This window comes from Rhinatrema bivittatum, chromosome 2, assembly GCF_901001135.1.
Source record: "Rhinatrema bivittatum chromosome 2, aRhiBiv1.1, whole genome shotgun sequence".
Taxonomy (NCBI): domain Eukaryota; kingdom Metazoa; phylum Chordata; class Amphibia; order Gymnophiona; family Rhinatrematidae; genus Rhinatrema; species Rhinatrema bivittatum.
The window spans coordinates 659,965,792-659,988,189 of record NC_042616.1 but is presented as its reverse complement, the minus strand read 5'-3'; the positions used below and the strand labels follow the sequence as shown (position 1 = coordinate 659,988,189).

The following is a 22,398-nucleotide window of genomic DNA, read 5'->3' as shown; positions in this document are numbered from 1 at the left end:
ACAAAGTGCAGCACAGATCAAATCACTGAGATAACTAAGGGGTACGAGAGTTCCTTGGAGTTTGCCCCTTTAGATGGTTTGACATGCCGGGAAGGCAGAGTTCCCAGTTCCCAGAAGAGTAATATTTCTTGGAACCTTCCAACCCTTGCACACTCCTAGGAACACTGCCATCTGCTTCTCAACCTTCCCCAGCATTTGCACCCTAGGGTTGTGGGAAATGAGTGAATGGTGAGGGTCTGTGAGTGGTGCAAGGTGAAGATGAAGATGAACCTTAAAGTTTTGCCTCTTCATACACACAATTAAACAAATTATGGATGTATTATAGATTTTACATGATAAAGGACATTCAGAGAACTGTCTTCTGATATAATAATATCACTTAGGCAATACAGTATCATTAGCATCAACAAAATGGTTTGGCAACGATTCACAGTCCACAACACTTGCAATCTGTTTGAAATAATGCTTTCAGTAACTTCGTAAGAGTATCATTCCAGACATAACAAATACTATTCACAGTCCCCCGACACGGACCGTATTTTGTGAACTGCATCAGGAAGGACAAGTCTCGATAAACAGAAATATAAAACATCAATCATAATAGTAAAACTATATAAATAAAAAATAAATATTTAAAAGCTGTTGCAAGTAGAATAACATTCTCTAATTAAATTCATATACAAATTTTTAAAATTTCCAAAAACCAGTAAAATATTTCAAAACAGCAGACTCATCCAATAATCATTAACACTAGTAAAGGATAGAAAAAATTCCCAACTTTTCATACCTAAGAACTTTGATTTCCAGTCACCTTGAAATTGGCCTGGATTAGTGGCAGAAGGAGAGCTACACATACTTTGTCCACTCTCTCATATACACACACTTTCTAACACATATATGTTCATTCTCAAAACTCGCTCATTCACACTCCCTCACGTGCTCTCACACACACATGCGTTCTCACGCATTCATACACTCACATGTTCAGTCTCACATGCTCACTTGCATGCCTCCACAAATGTGCAGTCACATGCTCTCTCTCGCTCCCCCTTCCCTCCTCTCTCAATCAACCCCTTCTTTTCCCTTCCTCTTCATTCATTTACTCCACTTTCCCTTTCATCCCATCTCACTCAGCCCCCTTTGCTTTCCTTCCTTCTTCCGAACTCACTTATCTCCCCTCCTTTCCCTTCTCACTCGCCCCTCCTTCCCTTCCATACTGTGTCCTTCACTTGAGGTGGCTGCCTCATCCAGCATAATGATAGAACTGCCCCTGGAAGGGACAATGCCTCACATATTGCCACAAGGCAGCAAATCTTGGGAAGGTAGCTACTCCTTCACTACAAGCAAAGCTACCTGCTCAGCCTAACCTCATTGAATTTTCCTTCCATCAGCCAAGTCAGGGATTCCCATTGTGTGTAACTGAGGCTGTGTTTTTAATGCAAGAGGGGAAAACCAAGACTGGACTAGCCTGTTGCTTATGACAGAGAGCCAGTTGGTAGCTCTGATCCCTGCCTTAGAACACACTATATCCTGAGAGCTTACCTTCTCTTCACTTCATGGTGGAACATCTCCCTTCTCTATCCTGATAGCCATTAGTGGCCCTTCCTATTTCCTTTCACCTTACTTTGTTCTTTCCTTTTACATTTTATCTGAAAATGCCTTTTTGCCATTTACTTCAGCCCTTGAAGAATCAATAGATACTAACAAAATAAAAAAAATTCAAGTAATACTAAAAAAAATAAAAATAAGATAAAAAAAACTTTTTTCCTTTCAATTGATGCAGCATTCCTAGCAAGTGTGTGTAAAAATTTTGACTGTATGAGTATAGCACAAACACCTGAAAATTGCACTTTAGAAAAGGACATTTTTTTAAACCTTGAAGTATAGCTGTAATAAAAGGCACTTATATGCTTTCTATAGAAAGTGTAAATATGCAAAAAATATATTAGGGAAAGAAAGAAAAGAGACATGAAAAAATTAAGGAAGAGAGAATACAAGAGAACAGTTATACATTTTGATTTTCCGTAAACAAGCAGGATTAAATCAGCCATAATGAGTAAGTAATGTCATCTGACTGCACTGACACAGACTCAGCTCTCAGAACTCAGAAATCATTCTGAACATGCGCAAGAGTTCCCACAGTGAATGCTGCCTTGTGAGCCACTCAACTTTATGAAACCTCCCTTTGAACTTAAGTCTATGACCTGAAGTTCCTTACCTGGAAAGTGTTGTTCTTATAGCCGTCACCTTGGTTCAAAGAATGAGTGAATTACAAGCATTGGTTTCTTATTTGCCATACCTTCATTTTTTTCATAACAGAGGAGTTCTACGAATTTTCTAAATTTCTTTTAAAATTTGGATCTGTGTTCTGCAGTTGTGCTCCCTAAGTTCTTTCCAAAACCACATGTGCACTGAGGAGAATGTACTTTTTGCTGCTTGGACTGTATCAGAACCCTAGCATGTTGCTTCAAGAGGACTCAAGCTTCACTGTCAAATCTGTCAGCTGTTCATGTCCTTTGATCCCTACAGATTGGGAAGGGCAGTGGCTAAAAAATATCCTTCTAATTGGCTAGCAGATTGTACAGACTCTGTCAGGGTTTACCAAGTGTGAGCGATAGCTATCTTAATGGCCGTTCTGAAGGCCACTTCAATTGAAGACAGTAGCAAAGCTCTACTTTGTCATCTGTTCCCACCTTCATGTTCGTTATTGTCTGGACAGCATGTCCCAAAGAGACACTACATTTGGGCAAGCAATCGTGTGCAACCTGTTCAGCTAGTAGTCCACTCTATACTGGGTTGGGACTGGATTGTCTGTTTAGTAGTTGCTCCATAAGGCAATCCTCAGCTTGGGACTCCCCATTCATTAAAGCTGATTTCATCTTTGTTGACACAGAAAAGAAAGTTGCTTACCTATAACAGGGATACTCTGTAGACAGCAGGATAAATCAGCCATACATTTATTACCTTCCCTCCTCCCTGGAAAGTTGACTCCTCAGTTTAATCTTAAAGCTCTGGAAGAGGGTAGGGCTCATGAGGCAACAACCACATATGGGAACTCACATGCATGCTTGGACTTCAGAGCTCTAGGAGCTGGGTTTGTGTCCGTGCCATTGGTTGATATCACCCAATCGTTATGGCTGATTTATCCTGCTGTTTATGGAGAGCCCCCATTGCAGTTAAGCAACTTGGCTTTGTAAAACAGGATGAAATAAAACAAACTCCAAATTATTTCAAGAACCAAGAAGTGGACCATCTGTTTTGAGCTGTCTAGTACTGTTTTCATCTTTTGTCAGTTGTATAACATAGGCAAACCCCCTCCCCCCCATGCACACACACACACACACACACATGCAAAAAAAAAAAAAATACTAATTACAAAGTACCAAACCTAAACCAACTATACATCAAATCACTATCTGCTACCTGTCATGGTCCAGCTGGGCCATCTGTAACACCAAGGTTGCTAAGTTTCAGGGCATACTGCCAGTGTATGACCCCCAGAATAAGGAGGTGAGCTGGACCCAGACGAGGCAGGCTGGAACAGAACAGGATTCAGGAAGTCTTCTGCTTGTACCTGCCACCTTCCCCCTCTGGTTGAGCCGTCAGGTACTGGGTGAGGTGGCTGACAACAAAGCAGGAAAAGACATGCCAGGGAACTAGAAGGCATCCATGGGAGCAGGAAAGGCTGCTGCAGGAACTAAACACAAAAAGGCACCCACTAAGGGCAAGACAGGATTCAGAAATACAAAATAAGACTGTGGTGAAATAGGGGTTTTGCATGCTTTGTGATTTGTTTTGCCCTGTGACTGTTTTTCCCGGAGATATCATTCCTTTGGGTTGACCTGCAGCTGGTGTTTGACCTCTGCAGTATAGTTCAAACAGAGGCCTGGGAAGCTTGCTTGACTCAGAATGAGACTGGAACAGCATACATATCCCAGCATCCCTGAGGAAGTTGTAAGACTGAAATATCCTACAGTGCCATTGGCCAGAAAACTTAATAGAAGGCCATTAGAGAGCTGATGCTAGTATTTTGTGCCTTGATTGGCCCTTCAGACAGAGAACTATGCCTGAAGATGCTAGAACACTGAAGTCTTGGCTGGAAGTACATAGGGAGCAGACTTCTGTGCTCAGGCCCTGTTGAACTCATATGGACAGCCTGTTTTCCTGGCTTCCCAGGCACTAAATAAGTATAATGTAATATGTTTAACTAGCTTTTACTATTTAATCCTTGGTTTACCTATTCCTGTTTACAAATGTAATGTTTGTCTTTTCACTGTTCCTACTTACTAGCTAGTTAGCTCTGCCTCTCTTGCACTGATTGATGATCCTGATATTTTTGTATGTAGTCTGCAGATGTATTTCTAGGATCTGTGTGATGTCTGATTTGTATGGGGTCCTAGAAACCACCAGGTTGTGGTAGGGTACTTGCCCAGAGGCAAGCAAGAACCTTGGCAGATGGGTGGTCGCCAGTGTAAGAGGTTGGCAGATTGGAGGTCACCCATGTAGGAGCATGTATGCAGATGCAGACAGGGCTGGACAGTGCTTGGCAGGATCCTCTGAATGGCCACAGGGTTACTTCTGAGTTAGTATTTGAGGAGGTGCTGAAGTTTTATGTGACATACTAGGGCTAAACAAGCCCAGATTGAGACAGATAAGAACACTAGACTAAGACAAGATACCAGAAGCAAGAACCTAGACTAAGGCAAGGCTAGGAAATAGAGTATGAAGGTCCAATAGGGTCTCAAATAGGGCCACAAAAACCACATTCTAGGAGAACAAGGATCAAAACAAGACCCAGGCTCTGGCAGCAAGAATACTGTGAAGCCAGAATATAACTAAAACAAACAGGAAGAGCATGCCTGCCAGCAAGAGATACCAGACATAGAGCTAGGAGGACCAACCAGAGGTGCCTCAGCAGCAGATCATAGTATTAGGAGGACTAAACAGCTAGCAAGGCCCACTAAGAACCCCTGCTAGCAGGAGGCAAAAGCTGCCCAACAGGTCCTCACAGCTAAGGTGTCTGGCCTGCTGAGGTAAAGCTCAGCCAGATTCCCTGTGATGTAAATCTCCTGGGACCCCTGCCATATTCAACCTAGGGAACTCCAACTGGCCTAGCCAAGCTCAAACTTTCAATATGCATTTTCCTGAGGCATCTAGGTATTGCAACAGTTATCCCTCCTGATAGCTGATATGACACCTACCTCAATTGCAAATTTGTGTCTCCTCGGAGCACCTCACTTGTGAGGAGATGTTTTCTCCAAACCCCCTCATAGGCAACTTTGCACCCCATATTTATTACCAGCTGACAATACTTTTTTTTTTAGGTATACCTGCCTGCTGCTACAAGTACAGCATAATAACAGTAACCTAATACATTATTTGTTGTGAATACATGTGATCATGTCTGTTACCAGTTAAAATTATTCTGTTGATTACATCACACTTCAAGTAGGTGGGAGAATATCCTTTTTACAGCCGCAGCGGTGAGTGCTTGAGTGACCTTTAATGCCTCTATCTCAATCAGCCCCCACACCCATCATCCAGCTTGGCCCTGGTTTCACTGTGAAATTCTCCCACCATGGCTGAGCTGCAGACAAAGGAGCAGAGGTGGAGGAATTGGGGAAGGGACAGTGCTGGAGAATAGAGCCAAGTTATGTCACAACTCCATGCACTGTAGCTTGGGCCTGTAAAATTATGAACAGAATATTGTAATTTAGCATTGTAAGGGTATTTGTGATACTGAATTAAATTCAAACTTTTTTTTTATTAGTGGGCCATTTACATTAAATTACAATAAAATTATCCGAAAAACAAAGCATTAAATATTAGAAATTAGATTAATACTTACTTTTATGTAACCAAATAAATATCTAGAATTCCATATTGAGACATGCCTGTAACAATTGCATGTAAAAAAGAATCTGTTCTGTTGCGCAACTGATTTTTCACTTTTTCTGCAATTCAGATTTTGAAGTGCATCAGTCAGCTTGAGTTGGCACAGTTAATAGGCACTGGAGTAAAGCCCCGTTATATTTCTGGGACCGTTCGAGGCAGGGAAGGCTCCATTACTGGCACGAAGGACCAGGCACCTGATGAATTTGTGGGTCTGGGACTAGGTGAGTGTTTTTCCAAATATTTATAGTTCTGTAGTCTCCAGTGAGATTTTCCCTGTTTTGGTTAGTGAAGAAGTTAATTTGGCGAGATCAGCTTCCTTCACTGTTTTAAGAGATTATACTAAATTATTATTCTAATTTTATTTCCTTAAGGAGGATGTGTTATATTTCTTTTGTAGGAAGTTATCCACTGTATCACTTGATCTAAAGCAGGGTTGGCCACTTCCAGTCCTCAAGAGCCACACACAGGCCTGGTTTTCAGGATATCCACAGTGAATGTGCATGAGCTAGATTTGTATACATTGCCTCCATTGTATGCAAATCTCTCTCTTGCATATTTATTGTGGATATCCTGAAAACCTGGCCTGTTTGTGATTCTCGAGGGCTGGAGTTGGCCACACCTGATCTAAATTAATAATATTAGCAAATATTTGTACACAATTCAGTTGGGAGTTAAAAGGGAACATTATGATTCTTCTTTTTTTATTCTGATTTTTATTTTGTCTGGAATTTCTTCTGGTTAACTGCTCACACCATTATAAATTTTTACTATACTAGAACTGCTCTGCTGATCCTTATCCGAGACCCACACTGATGTGTATGTTTGATTATTTTAAAATCTTAGGAAAACGTCCAATCAGCATTGAGTGTGGCATACATATAACAGTCATAAAATAATCATAAAATAAAAACAGCATAAATTTATAAATACAAGACCAATATATTATAAAATATACACAAACACAATTGAACAATCAGGCTGTCCAAATGCTTCCTTAAAATGGCCATTACTTGCTTACTAAATACCTTTATATCATCTTAAGCCCTCGACTGTGCCAGAAGAGCATTCCATGACATTGGAGAAATGTCTGAGAATTCTCTGGCTCTTGTTTTTTGAAACTGGTACTCACAATTAGAGTGAACCTGGTATCAGGCAGATATACATGACACAGGTGTTCAGCATGAACAACAGAGGAGTGACCTCAGGAAAGAGAATGTTTGGGTTTTTTTGGGTTTTTTTAAAGTGTGGCTAAAATAAAAGAAAACATCTTTTATTCTGTAAAATATAAAATAAGTAAATTATATTAGAATATATATTAGGACAAAAAAGAAATAAGACCTAACATTAAGATCAAGAGAGAAAGTAAAAGATTTTAAAAGGCAGATAAGTTGATATTTTGAATACAGCTCAATATGCTCAGAATACATTACGTGTATGGTTACCCCAGTAATCATATAAATGGACAAGATCCATGCCACAAATCATATACAATATATCATTAAAACATGTAACCGAAACCTTTTTGGCACTTTGTTAGACAAAAATGTTAACAATCAAACTTAAATATACATGCCACTATGTAAATGGTTGTGATGGTGCATTACTAAACGACGGTATAAAAAGATTTTAAATAAATAAAATATTTAGGGGTTATTTACTAAGGTTTTCTCCCTTTTTGTGTCTGTGGAGGAAAAATGCTTAGTAAATAGGGCCCTTAGTTATTTCTGCTTTAATAGGCTTGTGCCAACCTCTTATAATTTGTTTACTGGTGTTGAAAATCTGTGCAACGTTTAGAGCCCTTTATACTAAAGCTATTGCATTATTGAAAAGTAACAGTATTGCTGATTAAGATTGCATTTCCTGCTATCTTCTCTTAAAAATATGTTCCACGCTACAAAGGCGAGGGGGGGGGGAGTTTGAAAAGGGCCATAATCTAGCGACAGTAGTAATATTGGCTAAACCGGGTAAAGACCCACCCTTTCCTCAGTCGTATAGTCCTATATCACTTTTGAACCAAGACATTAAAATATTAGTAGCTGTACTGGCTTATCGGCTAAACTCTGTTATCAGTACGTGAGGTATCCAGGATCAAACCGGGTAAAGACCCTTTCTTTCCTCAGTCGTATAGTCCTATATCACTTTTGAACCAATACATTAAAATATTAGTAGCTGTATTGGCTTGTCGGCTAAACTCTGTTATCAGTAGGTGTGGTATCCCAGGATCAAACAGAGTTTGTCGGGGTAAGGCTTTCCAACTCTAATATACTAAAAGCCTACATGGCCATTCAGGCAGCCAGTGTAAGAAATTGACAGCTTGTTAGCCAGTCTTGTTGCTAAAAAGGTCTTTGATTACGTGGATTGGCCCTATTTACAGTGGATTTTAGAGAAATCTAACATCGGGGATCAATTCTTGCTGTGGGTGCAGCTTTTATATAACCAACTGTTGGCACAGATCTTGGTGAATGGATCTTTGTCGGATGTTTTTGAGTTGGAGAGGAGGACTAGGCAGGGGTGCCCCTTGTCTCCTTTGCTTTTTGTCCTCTCCTTGGAGCAACTTGCAGTCAAGCTTCATGCCATGCCTTCTTTTCAGGGGATTAAGATCAAATGCAAGGCAATAAAGTTGAATCTTTTTGCGGATGATCTGATGCCTTTTATTGGTGATCCGCAAAAGAGCATTGGGACATTATTGGGGTAATTAATGACTTTGGAAGATTTTCAGGGCTGCAAGTTAATTATAGTAAGTCAGAAGCTATTCCTTTCCATTCTGAGCTGATAAATTGATGGGTCAGCCTCTTCCCATTAGCTTGGGCTAAGGATAAGATCCGCTATCTGGGTATTAATTTAGCTTGCACTGAGGAGGAGCTTTGTTCCCTTAACTTTGAAATGAGCTTCTTAAAGCTGAAGGCACTCCTTCAGCGTTGGAAATCACTTCCCCTCTCGGGGATGGGTAGAGAGGCCTTGGTAAATAGGGTAGTTCTCTCTAAACTCTTATATCCTTTACAAATGGTGCTCTTATGGATTGATAATAAAAGGATTAGGCATTTTCACTCACTAATTGGTTTGTTTGTATGAAGCAATATAAGGGGCCCAAGTGAGTTACGTTGTGTTGCGAGATGAGGAGGGGTGGCACTCCCTGACTTGAGAGTGTATAATGCAGCCTGCCTCCTTTATATTTTTGCAAAAATGGGCCTTGGGTAAGAAGAAGTTTGATGTAGAGGGTCTGATGATGGACTGGACATATCCCTTTCAACCAATTAACCTGGTACATTTGAAACAAAATACCTTTGCATCTTAAAGATTCCCTGCTTTCTGGCTTACTGCGGCCAGGAAAGCTTGGGCAATAGTGGCAGGGGTCTCTGGGGCAGAACACTCAGATTTTGCCCTTTTTAACCTTGATGGGGAATTCAGAGTTTCCACCTGGCTTTGCGCCTCAGTATTCTGGGGATGGTCTGGAATGGGTTTGCGTAAAATGCCTCAATTGGTGGATCCTTGACAGTCCTTGTTGGTTCTTGTTTCAACAATTGCAAGCTGAGTGGGAGATACCGAACTCACAATTTTATGCCTTTTTACAAGCCCGTCATTACGGAGCAAATATATTTGTGGGACAGCTTCCTGTGCTGTAGCCATGGATAAAGAAGATAGTTTTTTGGATACCACCCCTAAATTTAATAAAATTGTGATTTGGGTCATGCACCTGAAGAGACTGCTACCTTCACCCTGTATTGCACGCTTAGTGGCACAGTAGAGTGTAGATCTGGAGGAGCAGATTCAGGATAAGACCATGAGTCAATCCTTTGATCTATTATATAAGTACCTACTAGCGGTTAATCTGAGAAAAATACAGTTAAAATTGTTACACAGGGTGTATATTATGAGGGTCTTAAGGTAAGAATGCAACTTTTGGACTCTGACTTATGTCTTAAATGTGTGATGCTCATGCTGGGAATTTGTGTTATATGTTCACCGGATGTCACAAGCCCCAATCTTTTTGGACTAAAGTAACTGAATTTTTGGATGATATTTTTTTGGGGGGGTGGCAATTCCCTGGTCTGGGTTGCTGGTGTATTTGAATATTATGGATAAGAATGTACGGTTGCCATAAGGGGGAAGTGATTCCTGGCTCTGGCATTGCAGTTTGCCAAGAAAACTGTGTTGATGTGTTGGAAGACCAGTGAGGTACCACCGGTCAGTCATTGGCATGAGCTGATGTAGCATACTGTGCAAATCGAGAAAATACAAGAAAGAACTATTGCCTCAGGGCGTTTAAGGCTCTCAAAGGTTACTTTTTGTTATGGGATAAAGTGTTAAGGAAAGTCTAATGGGAGGAAAATGCTTTCTTAATTTGGCTGATAATTTTGGGTTACATTTTTGAGTTATTAGTTCCTTAGATGGCTATGTGTCAGGGTGAATGGGGTTTGCTAGCGATGTGCTTGAGAGAAGGGTACAAAAAATATTGTAAACTTTTATTTGAGCCTAAGTATGTCAGTTCAGGGGAGACTGTAATATAACTTGAGAATAGAAGACACGCTCGCTCCTCATCTCAAACCCCCAAATAAAACTCAATACCTTGTGATGGGGTAAATAGGCCGCAGTTTATTGCACTCACCGAAACATAGAAACATAGAAACATAGAAATGACGGCAGAAGAAGACCAAATGGCCCATCCAGTCTGCCCAGCAAGCTTCCCTCATTTCTTCTCCCATACTTATCTGTTTCTCTTAGCTCTTGGTTCTAATTCCCTTCCACCCCCGCCATTAATGTAGAGAGCGGTGATGGAGCTGCATCCAAGTGAAATATCTAGCTTGATTAGTTAGAGGTAGTAGGGGTAGTAACCGCCGCAATAAGCAAGCTACACCCATGCTTATTTGTTTTTACCCGAGCCCTTACAACAGCCTATGTCTTGCCCCCTCCTTCTGTCTGGCTTTCTTTATCCTCTCCCACCCCTTTTCTTCACCACCTTTTTCCCTAATGGTGAATGAACGGTACCCTCCCCCATTCCCTTACTCCACCTCATACCTGCGAGAGTAAGCTTTCTGCCGAGAACCAATCTCCTGCGTTCATCGCCCCCCCCTTGCTACACCGGGCTTGCCCCCCCTTTCTTTATGCCAAACCCTTTCACAAAATCCTCTTGGGCTCGGGTTTTTCCGCCACCAAACAAGTTGAAAACCCCAACTTGTTCCCCCACAAACTGCAGGCCTACCATCTTGCAACCTCCTTTTCCAACCCCTCTTAGATGGAGTTATTGAACATATCCATCCCTATTTCCGACAGATGAACACCATCACCTGCAAACAACCCCGCTTCCTCAATCCAGGACCATTGATGTCGTACCCAAAAACCCCCTGCCAACCCATCCATTTACCTATCTGTCTGTTCAGTTTCTTCACCCCTATTTTCCATAGCGCCTCCTCTCTGTTCCTCAATCTGATGATAATGTCTGACCATCCGATTCTCATTCGTGGCCACTGTATCCACAGCTGGGAAAGATCCTTCTTCATACACGTTAACAGTTCTCTACATGTTTTGTACCCCACGTCATTCCCCCCTAAGTGAATGAGAAGAACATGAGGCACACCCCACATATCAATCCTCTCATAGAGGAAAGCTCATCCCATGTCATGCCTCTCTTACTAAACCAGGCTAATCTCCATCCTTTAGCATTCAACTCAAGACTTTCGCCATATGGCCTTTTCAGCGCTCTTCGCTGCGCCCTGTGAATGTAGGAATGACCCACTAGCCAGGCACATCCCTCAAAATTCCCGGATCCCCTGTGATCTGCAAAACAAACACAACTCGTTAGTGAAATCCCCCCCTTAGCTCTCCCTTTCCAACCCCTTTACGGACGAATATACGACCTAAAAGCGTTAGACTTCCATCTGCCCATTCCCTTTATGCTATTCTCCGAAAAGCCCGCCTCAGCAGCTGACGTCGCTGCACCTATACGAAAGGAATGCGAACTATACATGTTCGCATCTCTGCCCATCCTACCGATTGCCTCCCTTAATACACTGGTAAATTGATATCGCGTCACAGGTCTACCATTCTCATGTATTAGGAAAGCTCCCTCCTTGTTGGGTCTTAATTCAAAATACTGCTCCGCTAGCCGAACTGGGCAAACTCTACAATTCCAGTCCCTTCCCAAACTAATAATCGTACCTAACCCTTTTTGATCCGTTTTGGAACGAGCAATAAACACTCGTATCGCGAATTCTCCGAATTGTATGCCCTTCTTCTGAATCCCCAAACCCGCACCGCTCTTACAAAACAAAGCCATCAACTCGCTAACCCTCAAGGCACTAAAAAATGCCCATGAAAACGCTACTTGGAACAGTTTGGCCTCTTAATTAGACCAAAGACTTGACACAAACGCTCCATTAACGGCTCCAGGTCCTCGTATCGGATTGGCTGCCGTGTGTCCACTATTCTACCCTGCCCCCGTTCCCATCCCTGCAACAATTTCTTTACTCTAAAACTGCCGCAAGGTGTGCCCCATCCCCTAAGCTTGTGAAAAAACGCCAAGCCTGCCAAATGTAACCGAACCGCCCGTACCGAATAGCCTACTCCCTTAGCCCATATAATAAATTCTCCGACTAACCGCTCAGAGATAGGCTCTTCCCTCCAGCCCAACCCCTCCAAAAAACTCAACACTATCCTGGTTCCTTGTATGTAAGCCTTCCAAGTCGCTGGAGCAACTGAACTGCGAATCAGCTCCCATTCCTCATCCATGCCCTGTCCGAAGATGTTTGCTATCCACTCCTCGGGGCGTCTCGCATACCTTTCACCTCCTGCAAGCATAAGACTAACACATCGACTTCTCTTCGCTCCTTACTCACGGCCCTAAAGACCTTGCTATTTGTTGTCATTATTTTTTTTTTTGCCCTCCATTTTCCTCTTTTTTTTATTTATTTATTTATTTATTTATTTATTTATTTATTTTAACTGCGCTTTACAACCTGGGATGTCTTGTTGCTCGTGCCCAAAGGCTGAATCTGACACTTAATTGCCGGGTGCGCTCTGCTACACGTGGAACATGCATGTCGGAACTTACATTCCGGAAACAGGCACATAGACCGGTTGAATCTCCAGCATATGTCTGATTTGGCCCCTGGCTTCCTCTCCTGCCCCTTCCCTATAGCTCCCAGAACTTTGCCATCCTTCCCAGCGGCCTCGCCTACGCTTGTCCCTTCACTGCCTCCCCCCCGCTAGCCTGCCCACCTCTACTGGCAGCCGAACCCTTATTCGTCATCTGCGTCAACCATAAATTGATGTCCTGTGTGCCCCAGGACATGAATCTATCTCCTGCCATCTTTTCCCGGAAACGTTCGTCGTAATTTAGTCAGGCCCACCCCTCGTAATCCTTAAACGCACCCAAGATATTGTCGCAATAGGATAACATTGCCGCATACTGATCGGGCTGATAATGTCCCACCACACTAGCCAATCTTAAGAAACCTCTCACCCAATTAATAATGTTTTTGGGAATTCGCGTGCCCGCCCCTGTGCTACTCTTCCTCCTCTTACCCTTCTTACGCGATTTCCGTTCGCCCCTTCGTCCTTCCAGCAACCTAAATATGTTGACGTATCGCCTTTCTTAATCCTGTTACGCAACTTTTTAGGAACCCCTTCCCATAACTCTGTCAGTGATGCCAACGCTGGGTGCCCCATGTCCTGTCCAGGCCCCAGCCCCGTGAGTCTCCTACGCTGACCTGCCTCACTGCTGTCTTCGCTCGACGACTCCGATGACTCCGAGCTCGTACTAGAACTATCACTATGTTCTCTCCTCCTTCTGCTAACCTTTGTGTCTGACCCCTTAGTGCTACACCTTTCATGCTTACCAGCTAGTGATCTGAAAACTGCTGATGATGTTGCCTCCTCATCTTCTCGACATGCTGGCCACTCTTGATCTCTCTGACTGCAAGGCCACACATCCTTGGGCTGCACGTCCCTGTGCTGCACGCTCCCTGTCCCTCGAACGTTCCTCTCTCTCTCCGGCAGCTCCGCATGCCTTGGGAAAGAAGATAGACCTACGGCAGCCTCTCAACTTGCTTCTCTTTCTCCGCTTGTCCCACCGTGGTATCCTATCCTCTCCCCCTGTCCCCAATCTCCCCGCCCACCTACATCATACGTGTCCTGCTCCCTTCCTGGCCTGGTCCCGGCTGGACCAAAGTCTCCTTGGCTTCTCCCTTGGCCCCTTAATTGAACTCTCCCTCCCGCTACTTCGTAGGTGTCCTGTTCCCATCTTGTTGTGGTCCCAACTGGTCCAAAGTCACCTTGGCCTCTCTCTTGTCCCCTGACCTGCTCTCCTGCCCCGTTGTCTGTAGGAAGCAGACACTGCTGCACCTCTCCCTAATCTCGCTCCTCTATTAGCTATGATGTCTCTCTTCCTTGCTTCGAGCGCTGCACTGCACTCACCGCATTCTCGGGGCCCCGCCGTCTTGTTTTCTTCCTGTACAGCTCTGCTCTGCAAATGTTACTTGCTGCGGTCCTCGGCTTCTACTGCGCGACGCAGGGCGTTCCCCGTCTCGCACTCTGGAACGGCCTCTTCTCCTCAGCTCCAGGCTCAAGCGCTGGTTCCCGTGTTCTCTGCTCCTGTACCAGCTGCAGTGCACACGCTCTGACTGACCCGCGTGCTGTCGCTGTGCCGCCTGCTGGCTCCTTGTTATGATCACCAACCGTCTCCGGCTCATTGAAAATGGGCTCCCCGGCATCACTGGAGGCAGCCTCCGAGCAAATAGTGAAGGCAGGTAACGCAGGGGAATCCGGCCCGCTGCTCGGCGAAGCAGGAAACTCACTTCCCGAAGCCGTAAACGAAAGTTCTGCCCTCTGTTGCTCCAACTCGAGGTAATCCGCGCTCCCGCCCGCCAGCTCGTCTTCCGACGCTGCTTCTGGCCCACTCTCCTCCAAGCTGGCTGCCACCGCACGTGTGTCTGTGTAGACCCTGCAACTGACTGGCCCTCGCTCCTCGCTCCCGGGCGGCACCCTCACCTCGGCCCGCACATTTTGCTCCTGCGTGCCTTGCTCCGTCGTACTCAAGTCGTCCTTACTCCGTCTTTCTTTGCCACGCGGCATGTGCTCAAGGCGGGTTTTTTTTTTGGTTTTTTTTTTATTAACCTTCCGTCGATCGCCTCGCACTCTCTTACCGTCTTCAGGTAACACGCCTAGCGTTGTAAACGGTCGCAGGCCTAGTAAGATTAGCAAGACATGCAAACGAGACCTGTCCCTTGCCTGTCCCTGGCTAATGTGCTATTAACCCCCCCAAACATTCTTCAAATCCTTCTCCTTACTCGCCATTGGCCCCTTTCAACCTTCCTCTTTGCCTATTGGCTAACTACCCCGCCTTAGCCTTCTGTCCCCTTTTCCCAAACCCCTCCCCTATTCTCGCTGCTTCTCTCCAAGTTATCTACGCTGTGTAAGACCCGCTTCCACAGCTTGCTCTTATTTTAAATGACTCTTGTTAGTTTGTTTCCATTTGTATTTGGCAAATGTGCTGTTGGCTCAAATAAAAAGAAGAAATTAAAAAAAAAAAAAGATTGCATTTCCTATTACATGCATCAAATGTTTGGCTTAAGTGGGAGGACTAATGTTAATTAGACATCAACGAATAGGAGCCACCAGGCCTACTGTTTGTAAAGCAGTCCTATACTAGGAAGGAGTTTGGTTTCCATTTATTTGATATGGAATCAGGACACTTCTGTGGTGCTAATGACTTTTGTCCTTCAACTTTATGCCTTGGGATACTCCTAATATTAATTCTATACCTCTTTAGAAGCATATGGCTGGGTGGTTGAAAATATAGGCAAAGAAAGAGTTAAGCCAGGACCTTGTAGGCCATGTTCTTTGTTCTGAGTTGGTTCAGCGAACACTCATAGTAACATAGTAGATAACAGCAGAAAAAGATCAATTGGCTCATCCAGTCTGCCCACATGGCTAAATATACATTCCACTGCTAGCCACAGAGTGTGACCATTTGCATGATAGCTCACCTTATCCTGAACAGTCTCTTTTCTTTTTCTTTCTTTTTTTTTTTTTTTAATCTTTCTCCTTGTATTCTACCATCTTGGGTAGAAGAGTATTCAAGATTCTCTCTTAGTTCCCTCTAACCACCAAACCCTTTAATAATCTAAACAGGCGTTAGTGCTAGCATGATCAATACTTGAACATCCAGCCCTCCTGCATTACTTGCATAGCTTGCCAGAAAAAACTAGGTGTATGAACACCTCTATTTCTGCTAGATCTTCATGTTATTTTTAGTTATTAAAATACTTGCAATCTGCTAGGTGAACTCAGTTGTTAGTTTGATTCTATCAGCTTGATCTAAAGAGCTATCTAGTGAGCTTCTTAGGTCTCCTGCTTAGCCTGCCAGACAGACCCAGCTATGTAAATGAAAATTTTTAAGCTTACACTGTGAGCAGTAGAGATGTAATTCAAGTCTGGGTTTCTGTGGGTCATAGCTGTGTGCTCTAACCATTTATATATATGACACCCACATTACCTTTTTAACCAAACGGGACCTTTGTCAGTGGTTCCTTTCATCATCAAGTGCTGTCTTCGATAAAAAGTTGGCAGCTATAGGTACGCCAATTCCATTTGTGCTCATCTCTCCTGTTTGTTTTGTTCGTGTTTCTGGCTTGTGACTTTTTTTTTATGTCATCAACTCAAGAGTGTGAGCTGCTTTCCTGTGTCTCTTTTGCCCGTTGTTGTTTTACTTGTAACACATACATTTTTTCTGTGAGCATCAGGCACTACTGGTTAGTTAACCGGACTTGTTAGGCAACTGCTTATAAACACTGACACATTTTATCTTTTACTTCAGTTTCATCATTTATATTGAAACTTCAAAACTTATTTTCTTAGTGGTAGGAGAGGATGTTGTAGGTAATTTGACTGTGGCTTTTCTGAGGTTCTGGAGAGGTTGTTAATAAAGCGCTGAAAGAAGGCTTCATAGGCTAAGACAGTATGCTGTTTGGGAGTGCAAGGTGAGGAATAGTTAGGTGTATTTTCTATTAGAAAAATAATAGTAATGGTGTGTTTTAGCAACCAGCCAAACACAAATGCTTTATATCTACACTTCCAGTTCCTTTTCTTGACAATCAAATGACCCCGAGCATAGCGTCGCTTAAGCATCAGTGTCCCACAGAGGGGACGCCAGAGAGCTTGTTGCCGGATGGATGTGTGAGAGATCTCTCTGAGGAACAAACCAAAAAAACAGTAAACCCTGTAAGTAAAATTACTGTCTCTTCAAATTATTTAACCTGATAGATAAACAACATGGACAGTGGAAGTAAATAGGGTAAAGGCTTTTATAAATAGAAGTGGCTTTCGTGTTGTCACGTGAAATCAAAGGGTCAAAATAGGACACTTCATCACCCAAAAAATGACTACTGACAAAGAAATAGAACCCTCTCTAATTATGACTGAAGGAGCTGCAGTCCTTAAAGGTACTAATGGCAGAATCATGCTGCAGCCAAAAACATTAAAATTGATGCAACTTCCCTTATAGCATAGTTCTCTTTATTTCAAAAGAGTAGATGAAAGGACTTCCTTCTTAGGACAAAGTCAGTATCATTGCTGAACTGAAAAGGGTCTTCAAAGATGCAAATAATAGGAACTGAAACAATAATTTTAGAATGTTGGTGATTCTAGAAAGAATGGAAGCAGATGATCCATAAAAATGTTTGGAGATTGTTTTGCCAAAGCAACTGGAAATTCAATTTATAAAGGTCTTAGAGACTGAAAGAGCACATAGAATCCCTTCACTTAACATCAGCAACAAAAATGCCTGAGATCAATGGTGATTCATATCACCAATCATTGAAAATACTGAAAAAAAGTACAGAAAAATTGGATTCTTGCAGATCTAAATTGTCACAGCACAGCAAAAAAGGTTTCTTGCAATTTTAAAGCAGCTTAAAAAATACTTGAAAGGATGATTTGGATTGTTTTATTCAGTAGGGATAAAGATCCTTGTGCATAAGACCAAACATTTCAGGATCCTGAAGAACTACAAAATTGTATTGATTCTATTTCTGAAAACAAAATGGAGATTTTGTTATTTGTATGTGCAGAAAGAGACAAATGGAGAATACCAGGGTGAAACAGTGATTTTTGTCTACTCTTTCATGGTTAAGAGACTGCATGCTGATTTTTATTTGCAATTGTAATTGCAATATGTATCTAAGAGATTTAGGGAGAGTTATTGAGAGCTAGTTCATGTGAAACTTCTGTAGTTTGGATTTCTTGTCTGCAGACGCATTTGTTGCTGTTAACGTTTTTATCCATGTGTGACAGACAAAATGGAGTTCTGTAGTCCTTTTTACATAGTATGAAAAATCTTTCAGAGATTTCCTGAAAGTGTAATGGTCTGTCAGAGAATACAGTAATCTAATCCAAATCTCTGTGCAAATCTTGCAGATATCTGCTAATATATCATTTAAATTTGAACATGAACCAATGGATTTTACCAACAGCTTATGGCTCTAATAGATAATATGGAGCTGAAGATATAAGAATGCATGAAGTAATGGAGATTGTCTACAGAGTATATTTTTGTGTTTATCAAAAGCGTGAGAATGTGTGTGATCTCATAAAAGTGGCAAAACGTAATAGGGTCAGCCATTATGGAGGCTCATATTTTACATGCACAAAAGAAGGCAGTTGGAGAATTCTGGAGAGGTTCCATGTTGGGATCTGAGAAAAGCTACAGTACAAATGAACGTAACTGTAAAACCAAGAAAACCTATGGATGTGCATAATAGATTTCTCTGTGATTCATTAAACACTATTACCTTGTTTTTGGATCTACCAAGTTCTAAAATATTCTGTCCAGATGAGAACTTCCTCTATAGTATTCACTGTAAAAAAGATATTTTACATCCTTATTCATTTCAATGGAAAGAGAATGGATTGAAATATCTGAGAAGTGATATGCAATATTTTAGAAAAGACAGTTTTCATTAATATGGGAAAAATTGGAGGTTTACATCAAGAAGTACCCACTGTATGGTTATTGTGGTGGGGAAGACTTGAAAGTATTAAAGTATTAAAAGGTCTATTATGCTAGATATATGTATGTATATGAATGTGTGTGTGTTCATACTTTTTCCAAATATCTTTTTAGAAGAAAGTTCTAATTGATCAAGAAAAGAGGAAACTGCTAGACAAAAAGTCTGTATTCTCACTGTATATAAAAATATAAACTCATACTGTACTACTGCAGGAGAAAATATGCTGCAAGTGAATAACACTAACTTTTATAGTTTAATTCTCTCTAGCATAGCAAAGGAAAATATTTCACCTAAAATGTGCTATGTGGGTTCATCGATTCTCCTCCTAGGTGGCTACATTTTTTTTTTCTTTGTTTCATAGTTGGGCCTCCTTTTTTGCCTTCTCTATTATCTTTTCTGTGCTTCACCTGCTCTCTGCAGTTGTAGCTCACTCATTGGCCCTTTTTCTAAGCTCTGTTTCCATTGTAATGTCTCTCTTCTTATTCTATTTCTGACTTATCTGTTAGCCAGAATCATTTTACCTGTCTCTCACTGCAAGAATTTCCTGTTATTTTATGCTTTTTGTACATTTTCACTTCTCATTTATTCTTTTTTCATTCTTCCATTTTTTTTTATTTCTTTTTTTCCCATATGCTTTTCATTCCATTTTATCTTGTCATTGTTTACTTAAACTCATTTCTTTTTCTATTTTACTATCTCTTTTTATGCTACCCAGTATCTTTTCTTATCAGGTTCTCATTCTTCTCCCTCTTCACATGCTTCATATCTATTTTTTCCATTGTATTCCCATCTCTAATCTTGTTTTAATCTTTCAAAATAGTTTAGCACTTCATTAACTATCTTTGCCCTTTCCTATTTCTTTTCTCTTTTCCCTTTGCTTCTCTCCCTACAAGCATGTTCTTCATTCCTTCTCTTATTACCTCCATTTCTCTTAGCTTTACCTTAGTTTTGCATTCATATAGTGTACTTCACCTCTCATCTTTCATCTCTCTAACTTTACTTCCACCTATCCTATATATTAATTCCATCTTTTCTTCATTAATTTCCATTTCTTCTCCATTCTATGTCTCCATCTTTCATAGAAACATAGAAATGACGGCAGAAGAAGACCAAATTGCCCATCCAGTCTGCACAGCAAGCTTTCGCACTTTTTTTTTCTCATCTGTTACTCTTGGCCCTTAGTAACCTTTTGGTTCTTTTTCCCTTCCACCCCCGCCATTAATGTAGAGAGCAGTGTTGGAACTGCATCAAAGTGAAATATCTAGCTTAATTAGTTAGGGGTAGTAACTGCCGCAATAAGCAAGCTACACCCATACTTATTTGTTTACTCAGACTATGTAATTCAGTCCTTGTTGGTTGTTGTCTGTATATAGATCCACTTTTTTTCATTCCCCCTTGCCACTGAAGCAGAGAGCTGTGCTGGATGTGCATTGAAAGTGAAGTATCAGGCTTATTTGGTTTGGGGTATGCTGGATATGCGTGAAGTATCAGTCTTTCTCCCCTGCCGTTGAAGCAGAGAGCTATGCTGGATATGCATTGAAAGTGAAGTATCAGGCTTATTTGGTTTGGGGTATGCTGGATATGCGTGAAGTATCAGTCTTTCTCCCCTGCCGTTGAAGCTGAGAGCTATGCTGGATATGCATTGAAAGTGAAATATCAGGCTTATTTGGTTTGGGGTAGTAACCGCTGTAACAAGCAAGCTACTCCCCGCTTTTTTGTGAATCCAAATCTTTTTTTCCACATTACCTCTTGCTGTTGAAGCTTAGAGCAATATTGGAGTCGCATTAACAGTGTATATGTTTATTGAATAAGGATATTATCTCCAGGTAGTAGCCGTCATTCACATGAGCCACCCACTCTTCATTCACATCCTCTAGATTTTATGGTTCCACAGTGTTTATCCCACGCCCTTTTGAAGTCCTTCACAGTTCTGGTCATCACAACTTCCTCCGGAAGGGCATTTCAGGCATCTATTTCAGGTGCCTTTCCAGACACCAACTGAACCCACTCTCAACTCAAGCAACTAAGAACTCCCGTCAGGGTAATCAACAACCTTTGACAACTCAATAATGTTCTCTCTCTTTTTTTAATGAGGCAGGTTTATTTACCTTGGTTTTATTTACCTTGGTCATTCTTTTGTTATCTCAGTGTTAATCTCTCTTTTGCCTTCTCTTCATTCCAAGTTGCATTTTATCCCTGTTTTATTGTAACTGCTACCTTATTCTTCTATCACATGTTAATGTTTTTAAGTTATTAAGTATTTATTCTGTTGTCACACCTTGTTATTTGTAAACCGGCATGATGCGACTCCCATCGCGAATGCCGGTATATAAGAAATTTAAATAAATAAAATCTACCACCCTCTCCGTGAAGAAATACTTCCTGACATTGGTTCTGAGTCTTCCTCTTTGGAGTTTTAAATCGTGACCTCTGGTTCCGCTGAATTTTTTCCAACGGAAAAGGTTTGTCGTTGTCTTTGGATCATTAAAACCTTTCAAGTATTTGAAAGTCTGTATCATATCACCTCTGCTCCTCCTTTCCTCCAGGGTGTACATATTTAGATTCATGAATCTCTCTTCATAAGTCATTCGATGAAGACCCACCACCTTTTTGGTCGCCCTTCTCTGGACCGCCTCCATCCTGTCTCTGTCCCTTCGGAGATACGGTCTCCAGAACTGAGCACAGTACTCCAGGTGAGGCCTCACCAAGGACCTGTACAAGGGAATGATCACTTCCCTTTGCTTACTCAATATTCCTCTCTCTATGCAGCCCAGCATTCTTCTGGCTTTAGCTATCGCCTTGTCACATTGTTTTGCCGACTTCAGATCATTAGACACTATCACCCCTAGGTCTCTCTCTTGCTCCGTGCATATCAGCCCTTCACACCCCATCAAATACAGTTCTTTCAGATTTCCACACCCCATATGCATGACTCTGCACTTCTTGGCATTGAATCTCAGCTGCCATATCTTCGACCACTCTTCCAGCTTCCTTAAATCCCATCTCATTCTCTCCACTCCTTCTGGCGTGTCCACTCTGTTGCAGATCTTAGTGTCATCCGCAAACAGACAAACCTTACCTTCTATCTCATCCGCTATGTCGCTCACATAGATATTGAACAGGACCGGTCCCAACACCGATCCTTGCAGCACTCCGCTTAACACCGCTCTCTCTTCAGAATAAGTTCTATTTATCATCACACATTGTCGTCTGTCCATCAACCAGTTTGCGATCCAGGCCACCACCTTGGCACTCACTCCTAAGCTTCTCATTTTATTCACCAGCCTCCTGTGTGGGACCGTATCAAAAGCCTTGCTGAAATCCAAGTAGATGACATCAAGTGCTCTTCCTTGATCCAATTCCCTAGTCACCCAGTCAAAAAAGTCAATCAGATTAGTCTGACAGGATCTTCCCCTGGTGAATCCATGCTGCCTCTGGTCCAGCAGTTCTTCAGACTGTAGATAGTTCACTATTCTTTTTCAGCAGTGACTCCATCACT

General features: G+C 42.0%; 1 protein-coding gene across 3 annotated transcripts in view; it reads left to right on the top strand.

The window, feature by feature from the left end:
* Positions 1-22,398, top strand: part of ARFGEF1 (ADP ribosylation factor guanine nucleotide exchange factor 1) — a 626,657-nt gene that overhangs the window by 434,601 nt on the left and 169,658 nt on the right. For all 3 annotated transcript variants that reach the window (XM_029591432.1, XM_029591431.1, XM_029591434.1), the window contains one exon: positions 5,966-6,116. In XM_029591432.1, coding sequence (XP_029447292.1) covers positions 5,966-6,116 — 151 coding nt within the window. The remainder of the gene's footprint in view (positions 1-5,965; positions 6,117-22,398) is intronic.